Source organism: Nicrophorus vespilloides, unplaced genomic scaffold (assembly GCF_001412225.1).
Source record: "Nicrophorus vespilloides isolate i.1.1-1 unplaced genomic scaffold, Nicve_v1.0, whole genome shotgun sequence".
Taxonomy (NCBI): Eukaryota; Metazoa; Arthropoda; class Insecta; order Coleoptera; family Silphidae; genus Nicrophorus; species Nicrophorus vespilloides.
This window is the reverse complement of record NW_017099933.1, coordinates 299,129-318,843: the sequence shown is the minus strand read 5'-3', so window position 1 is coordinate 318,843 and position 19,715 is coordinate 299,129. Positions and strand designations below refer to the sequence as shown.

At 32.2% G+C, this 19,715-nt stretch overlaps 4 protein-coding genes across 7 annotated transcripts; 2 read left to right on the top strand and 2 right to left on the bottom strand.

Moving 5' to 3' along the window:
* Positions 1–229: 229 nt before the first annotated feature.
* On the bottom strand, positions 230–3,570 carry LOC108566139 (acidic mammalian chitinase-like). Of its 2 annotated transcripts, XR_001891199.1 has the most exons (10): positions 3,218–3,570; positions 3,058–3,169; positions 2,828–2,924; positions 1,683–2,086; positions 1,493–1,626; positions 1,309–1,435; positions 1,065–1,250; positions 887–1,009; positions 401–831; positions 230–359 (listed from the first exon to the last, which is right to left on the bottom strand). XR_001891199.1 is itself a non-coding variant. In XM_017925879.1 (9 exons), exons 3-9 carry the CDS (start codon positions 2,898–2,900, stop codon positions 451–453), a joined length of 1,428 nt encoding a protein of 475 aa, XP_017781368.1. In that variant the 5' UTR covers positions 2,901–2,924; positions 3,058–3,169; positions 3,218–3,570; the 3' UTR covers positions 230–450. The 2 variants fall into 2 exon arrangements, 1 of the variants encoding a protein (XP_017781368.1); XM_017925879.1 differs by having other exon boundaries at positions 230–831.
* Positions 3,571–5,868: 2,298 nt separating this feature from the next.
* Positions 5,869–7,363, bottom strand: LOC108566140 (leptin receptor gene-related protein). 2 transcript variants are annotated; one of them, XM_017925881.1, is made up of 3 exons: positions 7,156–7,363; positions 6,912–6,986; positions 5,869–6,262 (listed from the first exon to the last, which is right to left on the bottom strand). In XM_017925881.1, the coding sequence occupies exons 2-3, from the start codon at positions 6,950–6,952 to the stop codon at positions 5,956–5,958; spliced, it is 348 nt and encodes a 115-aa protein (XP_017781370.1). In that variant the 5' UTR covers positions 6,953–6,986; positions 7,156–7,363; the 3' UTR covers positions 5,869–5,955. The 2 variants fall into 2 exon arrangements, with proteins under 2 accessions (XP_017781370.1, XP_017781369.1); XM_017925880.1 differs by lacking the exon at positions 7,156–7,363 and adding an exon at positions 7,048–7,103.
* A 2,552-nt stretch (positions 7,364–9,915) lies between these two features.
* LOC108566138 (transitional endoplasmic reticulum ATPase TER94) lies at positions 9,916–13,751 on the top strand. 2 transcript variants are annotated; one of them, XM_017925878.1, is made up of 6 exons: positions 9,916–10,082; positions 10,672–11,031; positions 11,099–12,410; positions 12,468–12,651; positions 12,713–12,999; positions 13,127–13,751. In XM_017925878.1, the coding sequence occupies exons 1-6, from the start codon at positions 10,066–10,068 to the stop codon at positions 13,376–13,378; spliced, it is 2,412 nt and encodes an 803-aa protein (XP_017781367.1). In that variant the 5' UTR covers positions 9,916–10,065; the 3' UTR covers positions 13,379–13,751. The 2 variants fall into 2 exon arrangements, with proteins under 2 accessions (XP_017781367.1, XP_017781366.1); XM_017925877.1 differs by having other exon boundaries at positions 13,124–13,751.
* Positions 13,752–14,164: 413 nt separating this feature from the next.
* LOC108566170 (V-type proton ATPase subunit C) lies at positions 14,165–18,125 on the top strand. The gene is made up of 8 exons (XM_017925938.1): positions 14,165–14,280; positions 14,797–14,950; positions 15,015–15,168; positions 16,426–16,612; positions 16,674–16,772; positions 16,829–17,084; positions 17,141–17,374; positions 17,436–18,125. The coding sequence occupies exons 2-8, from the start codon at positions 14,819–14,821 to the stop codon at positions 17,529–17,531; spliced, it is 1,158 nt and encodes a 385-aa protein (XP_017781427.1). The 5' UTR covers positions 14,165–14,280; positions 14,797–14,818; the 3' UTR covers positions 17,532–18,125.
* Positions 18,126–19,715: the final 1,590 nt, after the last annotated feature.

Here is a 19,715-nt window from a genome sequence, read left to right as displayed (position 1 = left end):
GCTGTGGTTACACCGCACACCTACACGAACCGCGCCTCTTCAATATACTTCTATATGTTTATGTACATATATAAGAGACTTATGTAGGCAGATTCCTGAAAAAAGGGTTAGTGAAAGAAGAAAGTATAGAATCATAATTTTATTGTGATATGAATATACTAAGGATAATATTATAACTTTATAATGATACTAAAACTATAGGACAAATAATAAATAAATGTTACACCAAGATATATTTTAAATAAAACCATATTTAAAGCACTTTTATATAAGTATGTTTATAATTTCAATAAACGTTGTAAGCTTTCTAATATTTGAAACGATTTCATTTTTTTTAATACTATTAAATCCGATAGTGAAAGATGCTATGGATTATGTTAATAAAATTCAATTTGTGTGATAACCTAATGCAAAATCTATTCTTCTGTTTGTACAACAACATACATAATTTTAACAATTAACTAGACTAGGGTAATTGCATACTAGCTTGTCCAAATCGAATACAAGATTACCGGCGCATTTGAATTCCGATTGAATGAAGTAGCTTCCATTCTTCTTGCAATAGTAGAATACTGCGCAATTCGTCGGGTCTCGCATGTAGCCTTCTTGACTGCACTTCGTTCCAGTGGTTGGAGGTTGTGTTGGCTGTGGTTCTGGTTTAGGTGTTTGAGTCGTCGAAGGCACCTCCGGTTCTTCAGGGATTGATTTATCCAAAGCGGAGTTGATTTCCTTCTGAATAGGGTTCTTTGATCCGCAAATGCCCTTGAAATCGTCAGTTTCCACCGACCAGATCATCAAACCGCCCAATCCCAAAGACTTTGCATAGTCGACCTATTAAATTGTTTAATTATTTGCTGCTTCATCATTGATTCATTGGTATAAGTACCTTGATGTGGATAGATTTCGGATTGTCGTAACCCACCCATTGATCGCCTTTGTACATGTATGGAACTTGTTGTTTCTCATCCCAAACCTCAGTCCATCCTCCCTGAAGGATTTTCTCGCAGATCTTAAAAAAATGTATATTAAGATTACAGTTCATAAACATGGTGTGGTTTACGTACTTCGTTGTATCCCATCATTCCTGCTTCCATCGTGTATGGTCCTTGATGCCCGGCGTTGGATACGGGAGCACCCACACGATTGTTGGCCTGATTGGATAAAGTGAACGTCCTTCCGTAAACTCCCATACCTAAGACGAGTTTCTCAGGACTAAGTCCCCTGGCGAGCCATGCTTCTACACTAGCTTGCTGAATGAAAATAAAATAAGTACATAACATAGAACATATCATGAATAGCAAAACATACGACACATCTTTCTTTCGCTTCAAGAGACAAATCAACATTGGAGGGATAAAGCGGAGCATTTTGACCAGTAACTCCATCGTATGATCCATGGAAATCGTATGCCATCAAATTAACAAAATCTAAATACCTACAATTTTTAAAATGAATTATAAAATACATTATAGTCATTCCCCGATTAATTTACTCATTCAAAGCAGGTACTTCATAGGAGAGATCAGCAGCAGTTCCTGTTCCCGCAACAGCGGCTGTCAACAAATATTTTTTTCCAGTTTCATCGAATTTCTTCCTAAATAACTTCAACATTTTCGAGAAGTTTACCTGAGGATCAACGAAAATTTAAATATTATTCCCAAAACCATTTACTTTGCACTTACTTTATCGGTGGCTGCACCGCCTCTCCTCGCCGGGTACTCCCAATCCAAGTCAAACCCATCGAATCCGTGTTCCTGCATGAACAGAAGTGCGCTATTCGCGAAGTTTTCCATCAGACGATCATTGGATACAACTTTGGTGAAGATGAGTGATCCCTCGTTCCATCCGCCTATCGCAATCAAAGTCTTCAGCTTCGGATTTTGCTTCTTCAGATCGTTGAAGCGCCTCATCGCGCCCAAATCTATTTCGTTCCATCTATCCAAAATATTGATGCTACCGTCTCCGTTGATACCAACGAACGTATAGATCAAATGAGTGCAAAGATGCGGATTGATATTCTCAACACTAAATTTGCCATTGCCATTCCTATAAGTCGACCAGCTACCAAAGTAGCACACAATCTTATCTGCAAACCAAAACAAATTACATAAAATGAAAATAATTAAGTGAAAATCTCCAAGGTAAATATTTGATTGTATTAGTTTCTTTTATGTCGCACGCACACGCAAAAAATGGACAAATAAATAAACATGTTAGATAATGTTCAAAATTGCATTCAACAATACGTCAAATGAATTAAATTGTGTCCTTTCATGTGCAACTAAACTTTGATAATATTTTGATTTTTTCTGTGAATATTGTTCTTATTGAATTTTGTGTTCTATCAATTTTCATTTTAATATTTCATTAATATACGCATTTATTAGAATTAAATCAATTGTACCATAAAGATATATAAAGTTAGAGTTTTATTTAATAATAGTTGAAAATTATGTAGAGATTAAATAGTTTTTTGTTAAATCTTATCTACTTTCAAATAGGATTTTGTTCTATTTTATAGAACTAATCCATTTGAATAAGTATGTTTGCGCCTCGTGTAGTTGCATTTGCCAATAAATACAAAATAGCAGAGAAAACGTAAAATAAGTTGGATCAAACTTTAACTACTTTTAAATTTAAATCTTTGTATCTTTTGTCGAATAAATATTAGTCAAAAGTTTTGTGTATTTCAACTAAATCTTCCAAAACAACCAATATTTTTCATCTTTTTTACTTTCTAAACTTATAGAAAATGTAGAATTGTATACAAAAATACACTATTTTAAAACAATATTACCATTAAATTAAATATGTAATAAGTGTTTACCTGTAGCTGCTTCTGCTTGAGCCACAAAAGCTGCGGCTGCAATTAAAGCCAGAATCTTCACTAAACTCGACATGTTTCACTTGCAGTATGAAGAATCCTATGTATTAAAATAAATATATTAGCATAAATATTGTCTAAAAGTAATTAAATAATCTGATAAAATTAATCAACTTTACAAATTTATTGCACCAATATTCTTATATGCGAGATTTGAGTATGAGAATACTTACATAAACCAAATGTGCTTTCAGTCGTCGACAATTCAAAAACTGCTATGGGGTTTCGTGCGAATAATGGTTTATATATATATAGAGTAAGGAATGCCTGAATCCCCCCTAGAGCCTGAGCAAATTTATGGAAAAACGAATATTTTATACTCTATTTACTTACACGATTGCTCGAATCCAAATCCTTATCATCCTTTATTATCGCCAACACACACCTGACGCAAATTACGAAGACAATCAGATTTTTTACGGGCTCTCTTTATGTTTGAGCAAATTAATATTTATTTGTTTTAGCATCTGCACTAATCCTCAGAACACGCGAATACCAAAAGGGAAAATAATAAAAAATTCTCCGAATTCGATCCCACTTTTTTTTGGATTACTGTTATGTACGTAAATGTATGATATTATCACAATTATTAAAGTTTCCCGTAGAACGACCAGTCATTATTAATAATTTCGATGAAGGGAATTCGCAAGAAAACCAGTAATTTCCGGTATAGACATGTTTATTTACGTTTGTCAAATCGTTACTAATATTCTCAATAAAACGGATTAAAAGATTATACAGTTATCGAAATTGATTTTGATTTATCACCGTCGAATCATTTGTGCATTAGATCTAGATAGACGCGTGTCGCATTTGCATTATCATAAACAATAATTAAATCAAGCATGTTTATCTTTGTACTTTAGTATAATTTTGCATATTCAAGTTTGATAATCGCACAATTATATCATTTGGTTACATTATTATATCATAAAAAAAATATTAATAGTATATTACATACAATGTATGTCTTTAATGATTCAACTTTTCATATTGAACACGTTTCTTAATCTTGTTATACTTTGTGTGTTTACTTGGATGTCGCAACTATAGTTGTTATTGTAAATGTAAGTTATCAGTCTAGCACCATTTTATTAAACTGTATTATGTTAACAATAACAAACTTTCTGTATATAAATATCTTTGTAATCCAGTTAGTTGCTCTTATTAAATATCCATATTTTTAGATTGATTTTATATTAATTACTTTATTTATTATTAATTAAAATATGTCAAATTAACTTATTATTTCTTAATTCCAATACATAAGGACGAAGTGCTTTCATTTACCAAAATACTTATCAAACTGAACCACGTGTGTACTTAAAATTTAGTAGAATTTAATAGAAAATATTTACTAAAACTCGAATAACAAACTAAGCTAATCAAATTTCAAAACTTCCATTTTATTTACCATTTCAATGGGACTTTGTGTTAATGCGATAAAATGGTTAAATAATATTAGCAATTGGGGCAAAAAGGTTGAGGTACGCTGTTACAGAATATATCAACATATGAAGGGGAGACAAAAAAAATATTTTTGCATTTGTTTTGTTTAATTAGGTCCAAGAAGTGTCCAAATGCTAATTACTGCAAATTAAAACTAAACAAGATTATACAACTGTTTATTTCTCAGAAATAAATATGAGTTAAAAATATGTCACAATTGTTTTGTTCAAATAAAATATATATAAGAGAATTATTTATTATCATTTACAACTAAATTTATAATTATTTATAACCTTTCATTTAATTTCAATCTTTTTTATCATTCGATTAATTATGATTTCCTAAATTAATTATTTGTTCAGTATTTTTATTTCAGCTGTACTTGTAAAAGTTCGTTTGTATCGGTTAACAAATATAATCCGTTCGAAGATATTCGCTATCCGAATTGTTTGTTAACCGATCATCGATTTATGCATAACGAGCATTTCGCTTAACAAGCAAAATTAATTGTAAAAAATGACTCGTGCGCGATGTTTCGCATAACGAGTGACGTTGAGAAGAGAATCCGGGGATTGCGCTCCTGCTACATCATTTTTGAAAATATAAACTCACTTCACGTGTGTGAATAGGAAAACAGTTCCTGGTGTTAGTGGTCTAGTTGCATCTTAATGTTGTTGATGATCACAAAATCTCCAAACGTGTGTTCAGAAATTTGTGTTTTTTTTGTGCAAAATTTAATAACACTTGCATGTCTCCGATTAAAAAGCCAAAGAATACAAATCATTAAAAATAGAGACCAAGTTATACTTTTTTTCTTCGGCATGGAACCCATTAACGTAATTTACATTATTTTATATGGGAAAAGCTGTTTCACTATACGAGTAAAAATCCAAAACATGTGATCGTTGTCCAATTTCTTTGTAATTCAAACTGTTTGTTAAATCTATATTTTACAGTATTATATATTCCAAATAGTTTAGATGCTTGACATAATATCGATAAAACTTGTAAATTCCTTAGAATAAGACATTACATTCAAAATGAAAGTAATAAATTAAATCATATAGAAAATTTGTGAAGAGTCCCAATGGAAGTCTTAAGATTTCTGATATTCGTATAAATATATTAGCATATTGCATGCTAATGCGTGAATTCACTGACACGCTAAACATTTTTATTTAAATTTTCTGTCATAGAATTTTTAAAAACTTACCTTTAAAATTTTCAATTTGAGAAATTAATCATTAATAGATCAAATGAAAACTACGGATTTTACATAAAAAAATCTAAATCTGTAGCACATCCAAAAGTGCGAACAATTTATTTGATTATGTTATTCAATATTTATGTCACATTTATTTACCAAACATAATTAATACTATACTGTAAATTAAATCGTAATTTAAAAAAATACAGTATGGAGAAGGAATAAAAAAATGTAATTGTTTTGTCACAAATATATTTATTCAAAAACAAAATTATAATTTAAATTAAAATAAGCTTTATACTTAAAATGTAAAGGTATTATATTATATATTCTTGTTTTTTTTTTAATGAGTTTTAGAGGGAGATTGGTGTGTGCATAATTAAAATAATTAGTACCGAGTAATTAGATTATTAAATCACCACATATTGTAATCGTCTTCATGATCGAAACTGATGAAGAATCCATACAGTGTCAAGTAGACTACGACGTTGCCGGCCAATGTTAGGTAACAGGCACCCCATTTTATTGTGGGCTCAGGATCGGGCGATCGGGCTAATACGATTGGCAAAGCAAACGAACTAACCACGATTCCCATTGTAATAAATATTGCTGTCTCCAAGCAAGCGTTGCTGGTGTTCGAGTGCTCGGTGTACCTCTTTGCCAATAGGGTTGGAATCGGTGCCAAAATATAAAATAATACTACGAAGAATGGCCACCACAATCTAGAATTAAAAAATTAACATTTTATTAACATATTTAAAGATTGCATTTTAATAATTTTGTAATTTAAACTTCATAGATAACTTTCTGATAATTGATCTAATTGGGCAATACAGTGGAACCTCACTTAACGAGCAGCTGGCATAACGAGCAAAATGAATTGTAAGAAAAATGACTCGCTTAACGAGCGACGTTTCGCATAACGAGTGACGATGAGAAGAGAAGTCCGGGATTGCACATCAGCTACATCAGTTTTAAAACTTGTGTACTTTTCAATATGTTTCACTATATGAGTAAAAATCCGGAAATTTTGGAACGGATTAAACTCATTAAGCGAGGTTTCACTGTAATTAAGTTTATGTTAACTTGCGTAATATAAAATAAATGAACAAGAATAGTAGGTTATGATTCAAGTGATGTTTACAATGTCAACTTTACTTGATAATATTACTTATCAAATATTACTATGAAAATATTATATGTTCAATTGAAACTAAATCACTATTGACCACAAAATAATTGTGGTTTCATATGATAACCACCTATCTATGCAGAGCCAATGATGACATATTCAATCAATAACAAATAACAATGGCAGCAAGATTTTTAAGTAATATGCAGCAAATGTGTATATTTCTAAAATTAACTTACCCATAACTTGGCAAAGCACAAGCCAATATAACAAAAGTCATACCAATGGATCCAGCAAAGGCCAGAGTAATCAAACTAAAAACATTGAGACATTAGTCAATTATAATTTAATTAGAATACCAAGGAAAACACTTACGCTATTGTGTACAACAATAATTGATATCCATTTTGCACCATTTGATTTGTATGAAATGAGAATAGTAATTAATTTAGTATAGAAACAAGTATTTGTTTATATCCTTACATTTGATACCAGCCATTGTATGTTTTGTTGAAAACCTTGTTGAAATGTACAACAGCTCCAAATATCTGATCAGATCGTTTAATACAAAATAGTAAATCTAATAAAGATACGTAACGATATCCAAATTATGTGTTTAAACGCATCCCGATTTATATATTCACAACACTTTTAATTCCCAAAAAATTCAGAATAATTTCATCTGACAGGAGCTTTTTGACAGTTCAAGATGGTTCAAGATTAGCGCAGATGCTTCATCCAGTTATACCAATTGATAAAATGAAATTACTATAAATTACATCAAAAAATATTTTTAGATGATTTGACAATATACAAATTATATAGATATCATATTATATTTTAGTCATATAATAACTTCCTCAAAACAACAATTTTTTTTTTGTAAAATATACTAATATATATAATCAATTTTATAAATATCGATGTTCAATTTGTATATACTTAAAACTATAACTTCTATACCTGTATAAATAGAAGTTTTATAAATAGGAACAAAAATTAAATTTATATAAATACTTTTCTAGGCGAAAGGGGCGGAGATCAGTGCAGGATTTTTCTAATTGTTTATTTTTAAATTCTAATGACATGAAGATAGCTAAATGGAAATTAAACAGGACCGGATTGTCTCTTTAATGTATTTGATCTGTATTGTTATTATACCGCTCATTGGACAGTAGCTTACCAAAATATTATAACTATGATTTATAAAATTATACTCCTATCCGAAAATAAGAATCCGTTTTAATATAACATTGTTATTCGAGACTAAATATCAATACTAGTGATTGAAGGACATTAAAAACAAACAAAATAAAAGTTTTATTGGCCATTGTAAGAAAAAATACCGAAACTTTATTACTTACATAATTACTTAATTTATTCATTTTCACGGAATATTGTCATTGTTTCTTGCGAACATTTTAAAGATATTGACAATTTTTGACCATATGTTTAAGGATTAAGCCTTATTTGATATTTTTTATTCCTAATAAATAAAAAAAAACCTAATTTTACTTTTCTAAATATAGTATGTGAATTGATGTGAATATTATTAGCAACTTTTGTAACTTACTGTTTAGATTTTCCGTTTTATGGTAAATTATGGTTCAGTATAACTTAATTCTAAAGTTATACTGAGTTATTTTTATTCCACCATTTTCAATGCTTTAAGGTTTAAATTTTACTTACGAAAAGGAAATAGAATGGTTGAGTCAGCTGCAATGTTTCCATTCAGTGTCTTCCATGGTAGTCGCAGGTAAACGAGGATATCGAATTTTCTGAAAAGATAGAAAATACAATAAACTTTCTTTCCTAGTATCTAAACAAACAGACAACAGGGTTCTTGTGACCTTACCAAGAATTACAAGAATTTTTACTCGTAAATAGCTTTCTCCATATAAACTAATGAAAAATAATACGTTTCATCCCGAAAAATAATGTATAACTTGGTCTTGATTTTTAATGATTTTGTTTTTATAATCTATGGTTATTTTTATTCTTTGGCTTTTTAACATAATAATGATAGGGCACTTATACATTTGTGTTTTGCATTAACAGCAAGCGCTAATTATATTTGCAAATTGTAGTCCGATATAAACAAAGATGACAAACAAAAATCGAAGATGTTTAATATATTAAAATATAACCTTTGAAAATGATGTAGCAGGCGAAGAAACGCGACTCCTCTTGTCCTCGTCACTCGCTATGTGAATCATTGCTCGTCAAGCGAGTCATTTTTCTTACAATTAATTTTTCTTGTTAAGCAAAATGCTCATTATGCGAGATTCCACTGTATTATAATTCCATTTTTTTCGATTTAGTTTGCATATATTTAGAATCTGGTATTTCTGACTATTATTTTTGTATACGATTTACAAAGATGTGTTAAATAATAACATTGTTCAATGTAAATAAATGTGAAATGTATATTATTATTGACAGTATAGTTATTAATATATTATTTCTAGATTTATTGAACATAAAATTACTTCAAAATTATGTGCATAATAATAATTGATGTTATTTGTTAAATAAACGCTATTACTGCTAATATCAGTAAATTTATAATAAATATACTATTTTTAAATGATCTAGTATTTCAAATACATAATATTTATAATTACATAAATTAATAGTATTATACTGAAACTTATTTTTATGCGGTTTAGAAGATAGTCCGATAGTTCGGGATATTGGCACCTCCGATTACCCGGACTATGCAAGGTAATGCTTTATTTATTGCTATAGCAGGAGGAAGAAAAAAAATTGTCAGTAATTTAAAATGTTCAGATGTGAAAACGATATCACAAATAATTATAAGCAATAAGTTTATGCAAATATTTAAAATTCTTCTAATGTGTTTAATAAGTTATTTTCTTTTTGCTCAAAAAGGTGCTAGTTAAGTTGCATATTTTAACTCTTTCATAGACTATATGAACAAGAAAATGAATTTTTATCTAACATTGGATGATAGCCCTTTATTTAAGTCCGTCCCTGTACATGAAATTTCTTTATTCTGCAAATTGTATATTAACAATATCTATCCTATTAAGAGAAAAACAATAATTGATTTGATTGTAAAATTTTGTGAAATTGTATCTGTATTTTTATCTAGTCGAGAATTTCAAATAAATAATATACTTGTTTCCATAGTTTGCGTTGGCGAACCTGTCAAAGATGGAGTTGCCAGTGAGTTGGTGAAAAATAGCGCACAGCCAGTAAAAAAGGCCAACGTCATTCGCTAACGATCGTCACTTGAGAGGCTGCCGAGGGTTTGTGTGTTTGTGTTGCTGTCGGTGACTATCCTAGAGGGAAGTAGCTTGTACTTGGATCACAGCTTATTCCTTGCACTAGTGCAAATCTTGCGTCGATACATACCAATCAAAGAAAATCATGGCCGATGGAAAGAAGTAAGTAAAACGCCATTCTACTTTGCCGGTTTGTACCGATGGAAACGACATTTAATTTTTTTTGTTAATATCACTTGTCATCATGGTGGATATAGGACATTGTTCATAAAACTCAAGAACTCCCTATATGCAACAGTCATTATGTAGGATTAATTGCATATAATTACATTTTCTTGTCCATATCACAATACCTTTGTAGATATCCTCTCAATTGCTAATTATATTTTTAATTGCAATCATTATGCATATAATGTGTAAAACATGTTATCTTTTGTTTTCTTTTTATGAAATCAATTTCTTGTTTTGCTATACTTGCATCATAAAACCATAATTACAATGGAGGAATTATTATTATTAGTAAACAAGTCACATTTCACAATGTTATCAATCATTATATGGAATCTAATGATGGATAAAAATATATAGAAAGTACAACAAATAAACTCTTCAATCATCTTGTATGTGTTGTTCATATGTAAATATAATTAAAAATATATAAAAAAAATTACATCTTCACATAAGAAATTACTGTTCCTTTGTTCACAATATGTGAGTCATTGGCATATTTTATTTTATTATTTGTTTTCAGTCCTGATGATTTGGCGACTGCAATCCTTCGCAAGAAGGACAGGCCAAACAGGCTTCTGGTGGAAGAGGCTGTCAACGATGATAACTCAGTAGTTGCACTTTCGCAGGCGAAAATGGACGAGTTACAGCTCTTCAGAGGAGATACTGTTCTCTTAAAAGGTAAAAGGCGCAAGGAGACTGTATGCATTGTACTTTCCGATGAAACTTGCCCGGATGAGAAGATTCGCATCAACCGAATTGTTCGCAACAATTTACGCGTCCGCCTGTCGGACGTTGTATCCATCCAGGCTTGTCCAGATGTGCGCTACGGAAAGAGGATTCACGTTCTTCCTATCGACGATACTGTGGAGGGGCTCACTGGGTAATTTGCATTATAACCATGCGATCAATTACTCAATCTATTTACCGTTTTTGTTTACGTGTTTCAGTAATTTATTCGAGGTGTATTTAAAGCCCTACTTCCTTGAAGCGTACAGGCCAATTCACAAAGAAGATGTGTTCTTGGTACGCGGTGGTATGCGCGCAGTTGAGTTCAAAGTTGTTGAAACTGAACCAAGCGCATATTGCATCGTCGCTCCTGATACTGTAATTCATTGCGATGGAGATCCAATCAAACGCGAGGAAGAAGAAGAAGTTCTTAATGCTGTTGGTTACGATGATATTGGAGGATGCAGAAAGCAACTGGCACAGATTAAGGAGATGGTTGAGCTCCCGCTGAGACATCCGTCTTTATTCAAAGCTATTGGCGTGAAGCCACCACGCGGTATATTGCTGTACGGACCACCAGGTACAGGTAAAACTTTGATTGCTCGTGCAGTCGCCAACGAGACTGGCGCATTCTTTTTCCTCATCAATGGACCTGAAATTATGAGTAAATTGGCCGGAGAGAGTGAGAGTAATCTTCGCAAAGCATTCGAAGAAGCTGACAAGAACAGTCCAGCAATTATCTTCATTGATGAATTGGATGCAATTGCACCAAAACGTGAAAAAACTCACGGTGAGGTTGAAAGGCGTATTGTTTCCCAATTGTTGACACTCATGGATGGTATGAAGAAGAGTTCTCATGTAATAGTTATGGCTGCTACTAACAGGCCTAATTCAATTGATCCGGCTCTTAGACGTTTCGGCCGCTTTGACAGAGAAATCGATATCGGAATACCAGATGCCACTGGCCGTTTAGAGGTACTTAGGATTCACACTAAGAACATGAAGCTGTTCGATGATGTCGATTTGGAACAGATTGCTGCCGAGACTCACGGTCATGTTGGTGCAGATTTGGCATCACTCTGTTCGGAAGCTGCATTACAGCAGATCCGTGAAAAGATGGATCTTATTGATTTGGAAGATGATCAAATCGATGCTGAAGTTTTGTCTTCTTTGGCCGTTACTATGGAGAACTTCAGATACGCTATGACTAAGAGTAGCCCGAGTGCTCTTAGGGAAACAGTCGTTGAAGTACCCAACGTCACCTGGGAAGATGTTGGAGGTTTGGAAGGCGTCAAGCGTGAATTGCAAGAATTGGTTCAATACCCAGTCGAGCATCCTGATAAATTCCTTAAGTTCGGTATGCAACCGTCCCGCGGCGTACTGTTCTATGGTCCACCAGGTTGCGGTAAGACTCTGTTGGCTAAGGCTATTGCAAATGAATGCCAGGCCAACTTTATTTCCGTCAAGGGTCCCGAATTATTGACCATGTGGTTTGGTGAATCTGAAGCCAATGTTAGGGATATTTTCGACAAAGTAAATTTGATTATAAATTAACATAAGCGTTCAGAAAATAATTATTTATATTTTTAGGCCAGATCTGCCAGTCCTTGCGTGTTGTTCTTCGATGAATTAGATTCCATCGCAAAATCTCGTGGAGGAAACGTTGGAGACGCCGGTGGTGCCGCTGACAGGGTTATCAATCAAATCCTTACTGAAATGGATGGTATGGGCGCTAAAAAGAACGTATTTATCATTGGTGCTACTAACAGACCAGGTATTTAAAATAATTTAATTAAACGTTGAACATGAATTAAGTATGATTCTATTTTTCTCAGATATCATTGATCCCGCAATTCTGCGTCCTGGTCGTCTCGATCAATTGATTTACATCCCATTGCCCGATGAGAAGTCTCGCGAGGCTATCTTTAAGGCGAATTTGAGGAAATCACCGGTAGCACGTGATGTCGAAATGACCTACATCGCTAAAGTGACACACGGCTTCTCTGGTGCAGATATCACAGAAATTTGCCAACGCGCTTGCAAATTGGCCATCAGGCAATCGATTGAAAACGAAATCCGCAGAGAAAGGGAGCGTGCCTCAAATCCCAATCACGCCATGGACGTAAGTATTTAAATTCAATCCAATCGATACCTTCTCATTAGGTACTTGAAGTGATAACATAGGAAAAGAAAACATTCGAAAAGAGAATTTAAATTGTTTGTTCGTTTTATTTTATTTCTTAAAGATGGACGAGGACGATCCTGTTCCGGAGATAACCAGAGCTCATTTCGAAGAAGCTATGCGTTTCGCTAGACGTTCAGTTTCCGACAACGATATCCGTAAATACGAGATGTTCGCACAAACATTGCAGCAGTCGAGGGGCTTCGGCACGAATTTCCGCTTCCCATCCCAAGCTGGAAACCCGGCAGCCCCAGGTGGTGGCACTGGAGGCGACCAAGGGAACTTCCAAGACGATCCAGAGGATGACCTTTACAGCTAGACAAAATCGCTCTTAAATTAACTGCAACAACAACAAAAAATAACTTTACTTTTATATTTGTAATTTATTAGTTTTCATTATTATAATATCTGAATGGTTTACTTGTGAACGATAACGAAACGCAAACACACACACACACAGTAATGTTTATTTTCTCGTTATTTTATTTGAGAATAATAATAAAAAAAAGGAAAAAAGTAAAATTGGAAATGTAATGTGGGTTTTTTGGTTTGTGTCATCTGTAAGAGTGAAATTACTGTAAGCAAATGTTAATTCTTTGTGAATTCCTCAAATTATGTTATCAGATACATTCTCGGTAGGTTTTAAAGGAAATAGATTTTTAGTAAATACAATATTTAAGGTTTTAATTTTGATTGTTCTGTGAAGCAAATTACATTAAATTAATTTAATTCGGATTTTCTTTTTATTTATTGGTCTTAATTTCGGTCAAATTCTTATCAACCTAAGCTTTATTGTTTGAAATCAGGTTACTAAAGTATTTAAAAGTACTGCTAGTATACTTTAATTTATTTGCTTGCTACGCTTTATTAATGGGGCGAGTAATTGAATCGATAATTGAGCCCTAGATTATTAACATCTTTTGTATGGCAACATTGTGTTGAATGCATGGAGAGAAATTATTGAATATTATTTGGAAAGATAATTAAATGGACCAGTGAAAAATCAATTTCACGTGATTCATACATATATTACAGATTTCTTTAATACCAACTGTTCAATTAGAGGTTTATTGTTGTCAATATATGGGTCACAAGATCTCTACAAAGATGTCGCTTTCAGTTATCACGTGAATTTACAACAGTAATGATCAGCTGTCTGTCTGGGGAGTGGTTGAGGGTTGTTTTCTTGTTTTAAAGACGAATCCTGGTCAAAACACTTGGGTAAGTCGCTTGCGTAACATCCGCTTTTATATATTTAAGTCACAGCTCCTGGTTTATTCTATTAAATATTAGCTAATGTATTTTCCACTGGGAAGGTATTAACTCAGTCTTACATATTAATGGGGGTGCTGTGGAAACCTTGAACTACTTGCCAGAATGCCCCCATAATATGTGTGTACTTTTCAAATAATTTAATTGCTTTACCTCATTTTCCATCATTTATTAATTGATAGCATGTAAGTGTGGGGAGAAAAATTAGGGTAATTGATTCATGTAATAGTGTTTCCATTTGCTGGAGGGTTCATTCCATACAGCCCCTTGCAACAGTCATGTCAGAATTCAATTTATTTTGGGATTAGAGAAAACAATTCACTTCCAATCATAATTAATTTATCACATTGCCCAAGTCATATGATCAAAATGTTACATCAAGTTCTCATTGGTTTTACAATTTCAAGGCAACAATTTGCCAACATCAGATTGTTTTATGCACATAATTCATTTTTATTGTTTCAGGGTGTTGATATTACTGTGAGAGATGGCTGAATATTGGTTAATTTCTGCCCCTGGGGATAAGACATGTCAACAGACATGGGAGACGATGAACAATCACACAAGCAAGCAGAACAACTTGTGTGCCAATTACAAGTTCCAAATACCCGATTTAAAGGTAATTATAATTTGCAAATTCCATTTTTAAAAAAAGTTACTATTGATTTTTTTGTTAAATTTAGGTTGGAACCTTGGATCAATTGGTTGGGTTGTCTGATGATTTGGGAAAGCTGGATGGATTTGTGGAACAAATCACTAGGAAGGTTGCTTCCTACCTTGGTGAAGTTCTGGAAGACCAGAAAGACAAGCTTCAAGAAAACTTGATGGCTAACAACAGTAAGTCAATAATTTAAGAATCATGGTTATTAAATTCTATCTGACAAGATAAGTAAGTATTACAGAACCAATTAACATGCATTGATTCCATTGCTGTTATTATATAATGATCATGTCTATTGATTGGTTGGTGTAATCTCTACAGTGTGTTTGTGAAAGAATTGACAGTAAATTGGTAAATATGAATGAGAAATTTAGATATATAATATATTTGTACAAGTAAAAATCGTTCTGTTAAATGTTTAATGTTATGTAAAACAATGAGATTGTACTATGTTGTAATTCATTGGTACGAACAGAGGAAAAGGAAAAAAAGAGCGGGCGTCGAGCGACCGTGGACGGGATGCCGTCGTTAACGTCGCGACGTTCTGCGAACTCGTTGCCATCGAGTCAGCACCAGCAGCGACCTTCGTGGTTGACGTTGCGATGTGACGGTGGGGCGTGTCTGGCGGGAAGGGGGCGGCGCGGCCGGCCACCCGATCTCACAAATGGGAGCGGTGACAGCAGCTCCGAAGAGTATACCAATTTGTGCGAAAATTCCATTGGCATGGAAAACAGCAATGGCACTCTACGTCAGGAAGACGAGCTTCCCGGGGAAGTGAGTTCAAACCAGATGTTTGGACCTAGCCTAGGTCAGTGGCACACACTGTTATGTGCCCACAGTGTGTCTTTTGCCGCACCGCGCACCCCCGCCAGGCTTCTGTTAGTATCATTGTTACGTCTCATTGTCCGATTTCCTCTTAAAAATACCATTTGCTTGTTGACAACGAAACACAAAAAACGTAATTTCCAACCATTACTTGATGTGTTGCATTTTTGATGTTTATATATATATACAGAATGTGTTTAGCTCCGTCGTTATTTCTCTTTAAAACAAACTACTTTGGCTTATTACAAATGAATGGCTTTATACGTTAAATTTACTACAATTCCACATATTCCTACTTACAAATTACGTCTACATTGATACATCAACAGCATTTGCCATTTAATATATGTGGAAAGGTAGTGCTCTTTTATGTTGAACTTAAATGTTAAGAAGAAGTAAATATGTTTCCTTTAATTTCATAGATCAGTTACAATGTAAATAAGTACCTTGTATTATTTCTTATTTACATAGTTTGAGAAATAACTAAATTATTTTATTTTGGAATGTATAAGTCAATGATATGTTTATAGTAGTGCACTTTTGTACATTGTTTTTCGTTTTACTTACTCTAAAGATATTACTCTTTTTATTGACCATATGCATTCTAGGCGACTTGTCCACTTACATCACGAGATTCCAATGGGACATCGCTAAGTACCCAATTAAGCAAAGTTTGAGGAACATTGCTGACATTATCAGCAAGCAAGTCGGTCAAATCGATGCCGATTTGAAAACTAAGAGCACTGCTTACAATAATTTGAAGGGCAGCTTGCAGAACTTGGAGAAGAAGCAGACGTAATATAATCGAATTTTATATAATGGAAATGTTAGATGATCATTAATTTAACTGTTTTAGTGGTAGTTTGCTAACCAGAAATTTAGCTGATCTGGTTAAGAAGGAACATTTCATCTTGGATTCTGAGTACTTGACTACTCTTTTGGTCATTGTGCCCAAGTAAGTTTTCTAGTATAAAATTATTAATAGATTTATTATAATTGGAAATTCAATAGATCAATGTTCCACGATTGGCAAGCCCATTACGAAAAATTGACCGATATGATCGTGCCACGTTCAACTGTGTTGATCAATCAAGATAATGAGTACGGCCTCTACACGGTCACCTTGTTTAAGAAGGTGGTTGAGGAATTCAAGTTGCACGCCAGGGAAAAGAAATTCATCGTGAGGGAGTTCACCTACAACGAGGAAGAATTGGCTGCTGGCAAAAATGAAATTACCAAGTTGGTCACTGACAAGAAGAAGCAATTTGTAAACAGACGAAACAAAACACATGACTATGACTATATGTTTTATTTTAATTTTAGGGACCACTTGTAAGATGGTTGAAGGTAAACTTTAGCGAATGTTTCTGCGCCTGGATCCACGTTAAGGCTCTCCGTGTCTTCGTTGAATCCGTACTTCGGTATGGTTTGCCGGTTAATTTCCAAGCCATCCTGATTCACCCCAACAAGAAAACCTCCAAGAGGCTAAGGGATGTTTTGAATCAATTGTACGGTCATTTGGATAGCAGCGCTTTGCAAGGTTCCGGAAATATTGATGTAAGTTGAACATATTTGATGTGTTTTCAAGATTTATAACTTGCAATATTTATATTTATAGAGCGTAGACATTCCCGGATTGGGCTTTGGTCAATCTGAATATTATCCGTACGTCTACTATAAGATTAACGTGGACATGATTGACGCAAAAATTTAAGAAGTTAGTATAAATTGTCACCAGCCTAAGAATATTTTAGATAATCGTACTATTTCATTTTTAAGCACAACAGTTTTAATCAAATTTATCCATTTTGTTTCCTTCTTTTGGTATATATTATTTTGTTTTCGTTTTTTTCTGTTTCGTTGTAAATAACTTTAGGTGGTGACGAGGCAAACTCAGAAATAATGATCGTACTTTTTAAGCGTACAAAATAAAATTGTTTTTTTTTCGTAAATTAAAACAATTATCGAGAATATTTTGATTGTACTACTTTCGTTTCTCCTTCTTATATAGTCCAGTATTTTGCGATCATTGTAAATAAACATGTAAGTTATATTGTGTAAATACAGAAAAAAATAATAAGATTATTTGAGGTTACGCAATTGTTGAAATGCTCATGTGAAGAGTCTATATGTATATTAATTGATTATTAATTCCACTTTGTATTATAAGTAGGTTCTGCAATTTAGAATTACATAAATCGTTTAATTAAGATGTTATGTAGTTGGTGTTGTTTGGTTTAGTTTGTTATCAGTTACTATTTAGTAGCCATAATTAAATGATAAAATAATAAATATTTAGAAAAAGTAATATACTGCGTTCGATTCTCATTTCTCTCGATTACTAATAACTCATAATATAATTATTGGAAAATGGAAATTCGTATTTTATGATAATGAACACAATAAATTGATCTCTGTTTTCTTCAATGTATCTCCCATAATTTAAGCCTTTTCATAAATCACTTTTATTTAATAAGTCTTATAATTTATATAAGAAAGTTCTTAACATTATTGATTTTAATTTTGAAAATTTCAAAAGAAACTAAATTTTATTTTAGCAAAATTAGTACACAAAATGATCAGATTTTTTCGTTTTTGTTGTTTTATTCCGGTTTCAAATTTATTGGGGTATTTTCAATAGGTTGTAATTCGAATTAATAGTAAATATGGTGGCCTAGCTAGTTGAAATTTATTCTATTCATTGTCATCTATCATGGTATTCTCTCGTGGAACCAATATTTATTTATATCAGGAGTTGAAAGAAGCAGTTTATTTTTAAACTACCAGCAATTTTGATAATCAGAAGTTTTATCAGAATATGTTTCATAATTTTCTGGTCTTGGAAAATGTAATGGAATTGTTATGAAAATAATACATTTATTATTATACTTTGCACAAATTAACGATTGTTTACATAAGTAATGTATTTACTTTTCGTGGAAATGTATCGTTAGTAAACATGAAAGAAATGTTAAGAGTAGATATTACCAAATGGTTTAATTGTTATTGTCATGAACATAGTAAATGAAATAGTAATGAATTAATTCAAGTGGTCGATAATGCATGAAATCTAACAAAAACAAAATTATGAAAAGTATGTGTCGACAGTTTTTGATAAATGTACATAAATTTGTGTGTTATTGCAATGATGAATATATTCCCAAAATAAACAGAAAAATATGAATAATTCCATTTATTTCGTAGAAGATATTGTATTGTAGAAATGGTGTTAAGGTTTATCATTATTTATATATTTTAACATAATATATAAATATAACAATAAAATTTTAAGTAATTTTCAGTAAAGTATAAATAATATAACGTAATCTAATGTAATTAATTTATTTTGATATACCCATGACTAATAAATATATATGATTGTATATTTTTATTGTTGGAGATATTATTTGTGATAAAAATAATGCAAACGAATCCAGATAATATAAAATAATATTTATATTCCTTATTTGTACTATATACATTTTTGGTATGCTGTACGGACCCTTTTTTCCTTTTGAAGCTTATTGATCTTCAATTTTTAATATAAAGTTTTATAACTTTTAGTGTAGAATAATATTTCGTAATATAAAATAAAATACAAAAAGAACATTGGAATCGATAAACAACGCATTTCACGAATACTTCAATTAAGTAAATGCTTTTTGTAAACTAGTATATAAAAATGGACGTGAAGCGTAACTAGTAAATTAGGAATATCATAATTTTTTAAAGAATTTTATTGAATAAAGAGGATAGTGCAATCTTTCACTTTTAAAATAAGTGTTTTATTGTACTTTTCGTTATTGAGATATCGTTTATGATGCAAGATATTTAAAGATTCCTAGCACGTATTCAGTGTATTCTGAATACTGGCATGCCTTTCGCTTTTAATTTGTGA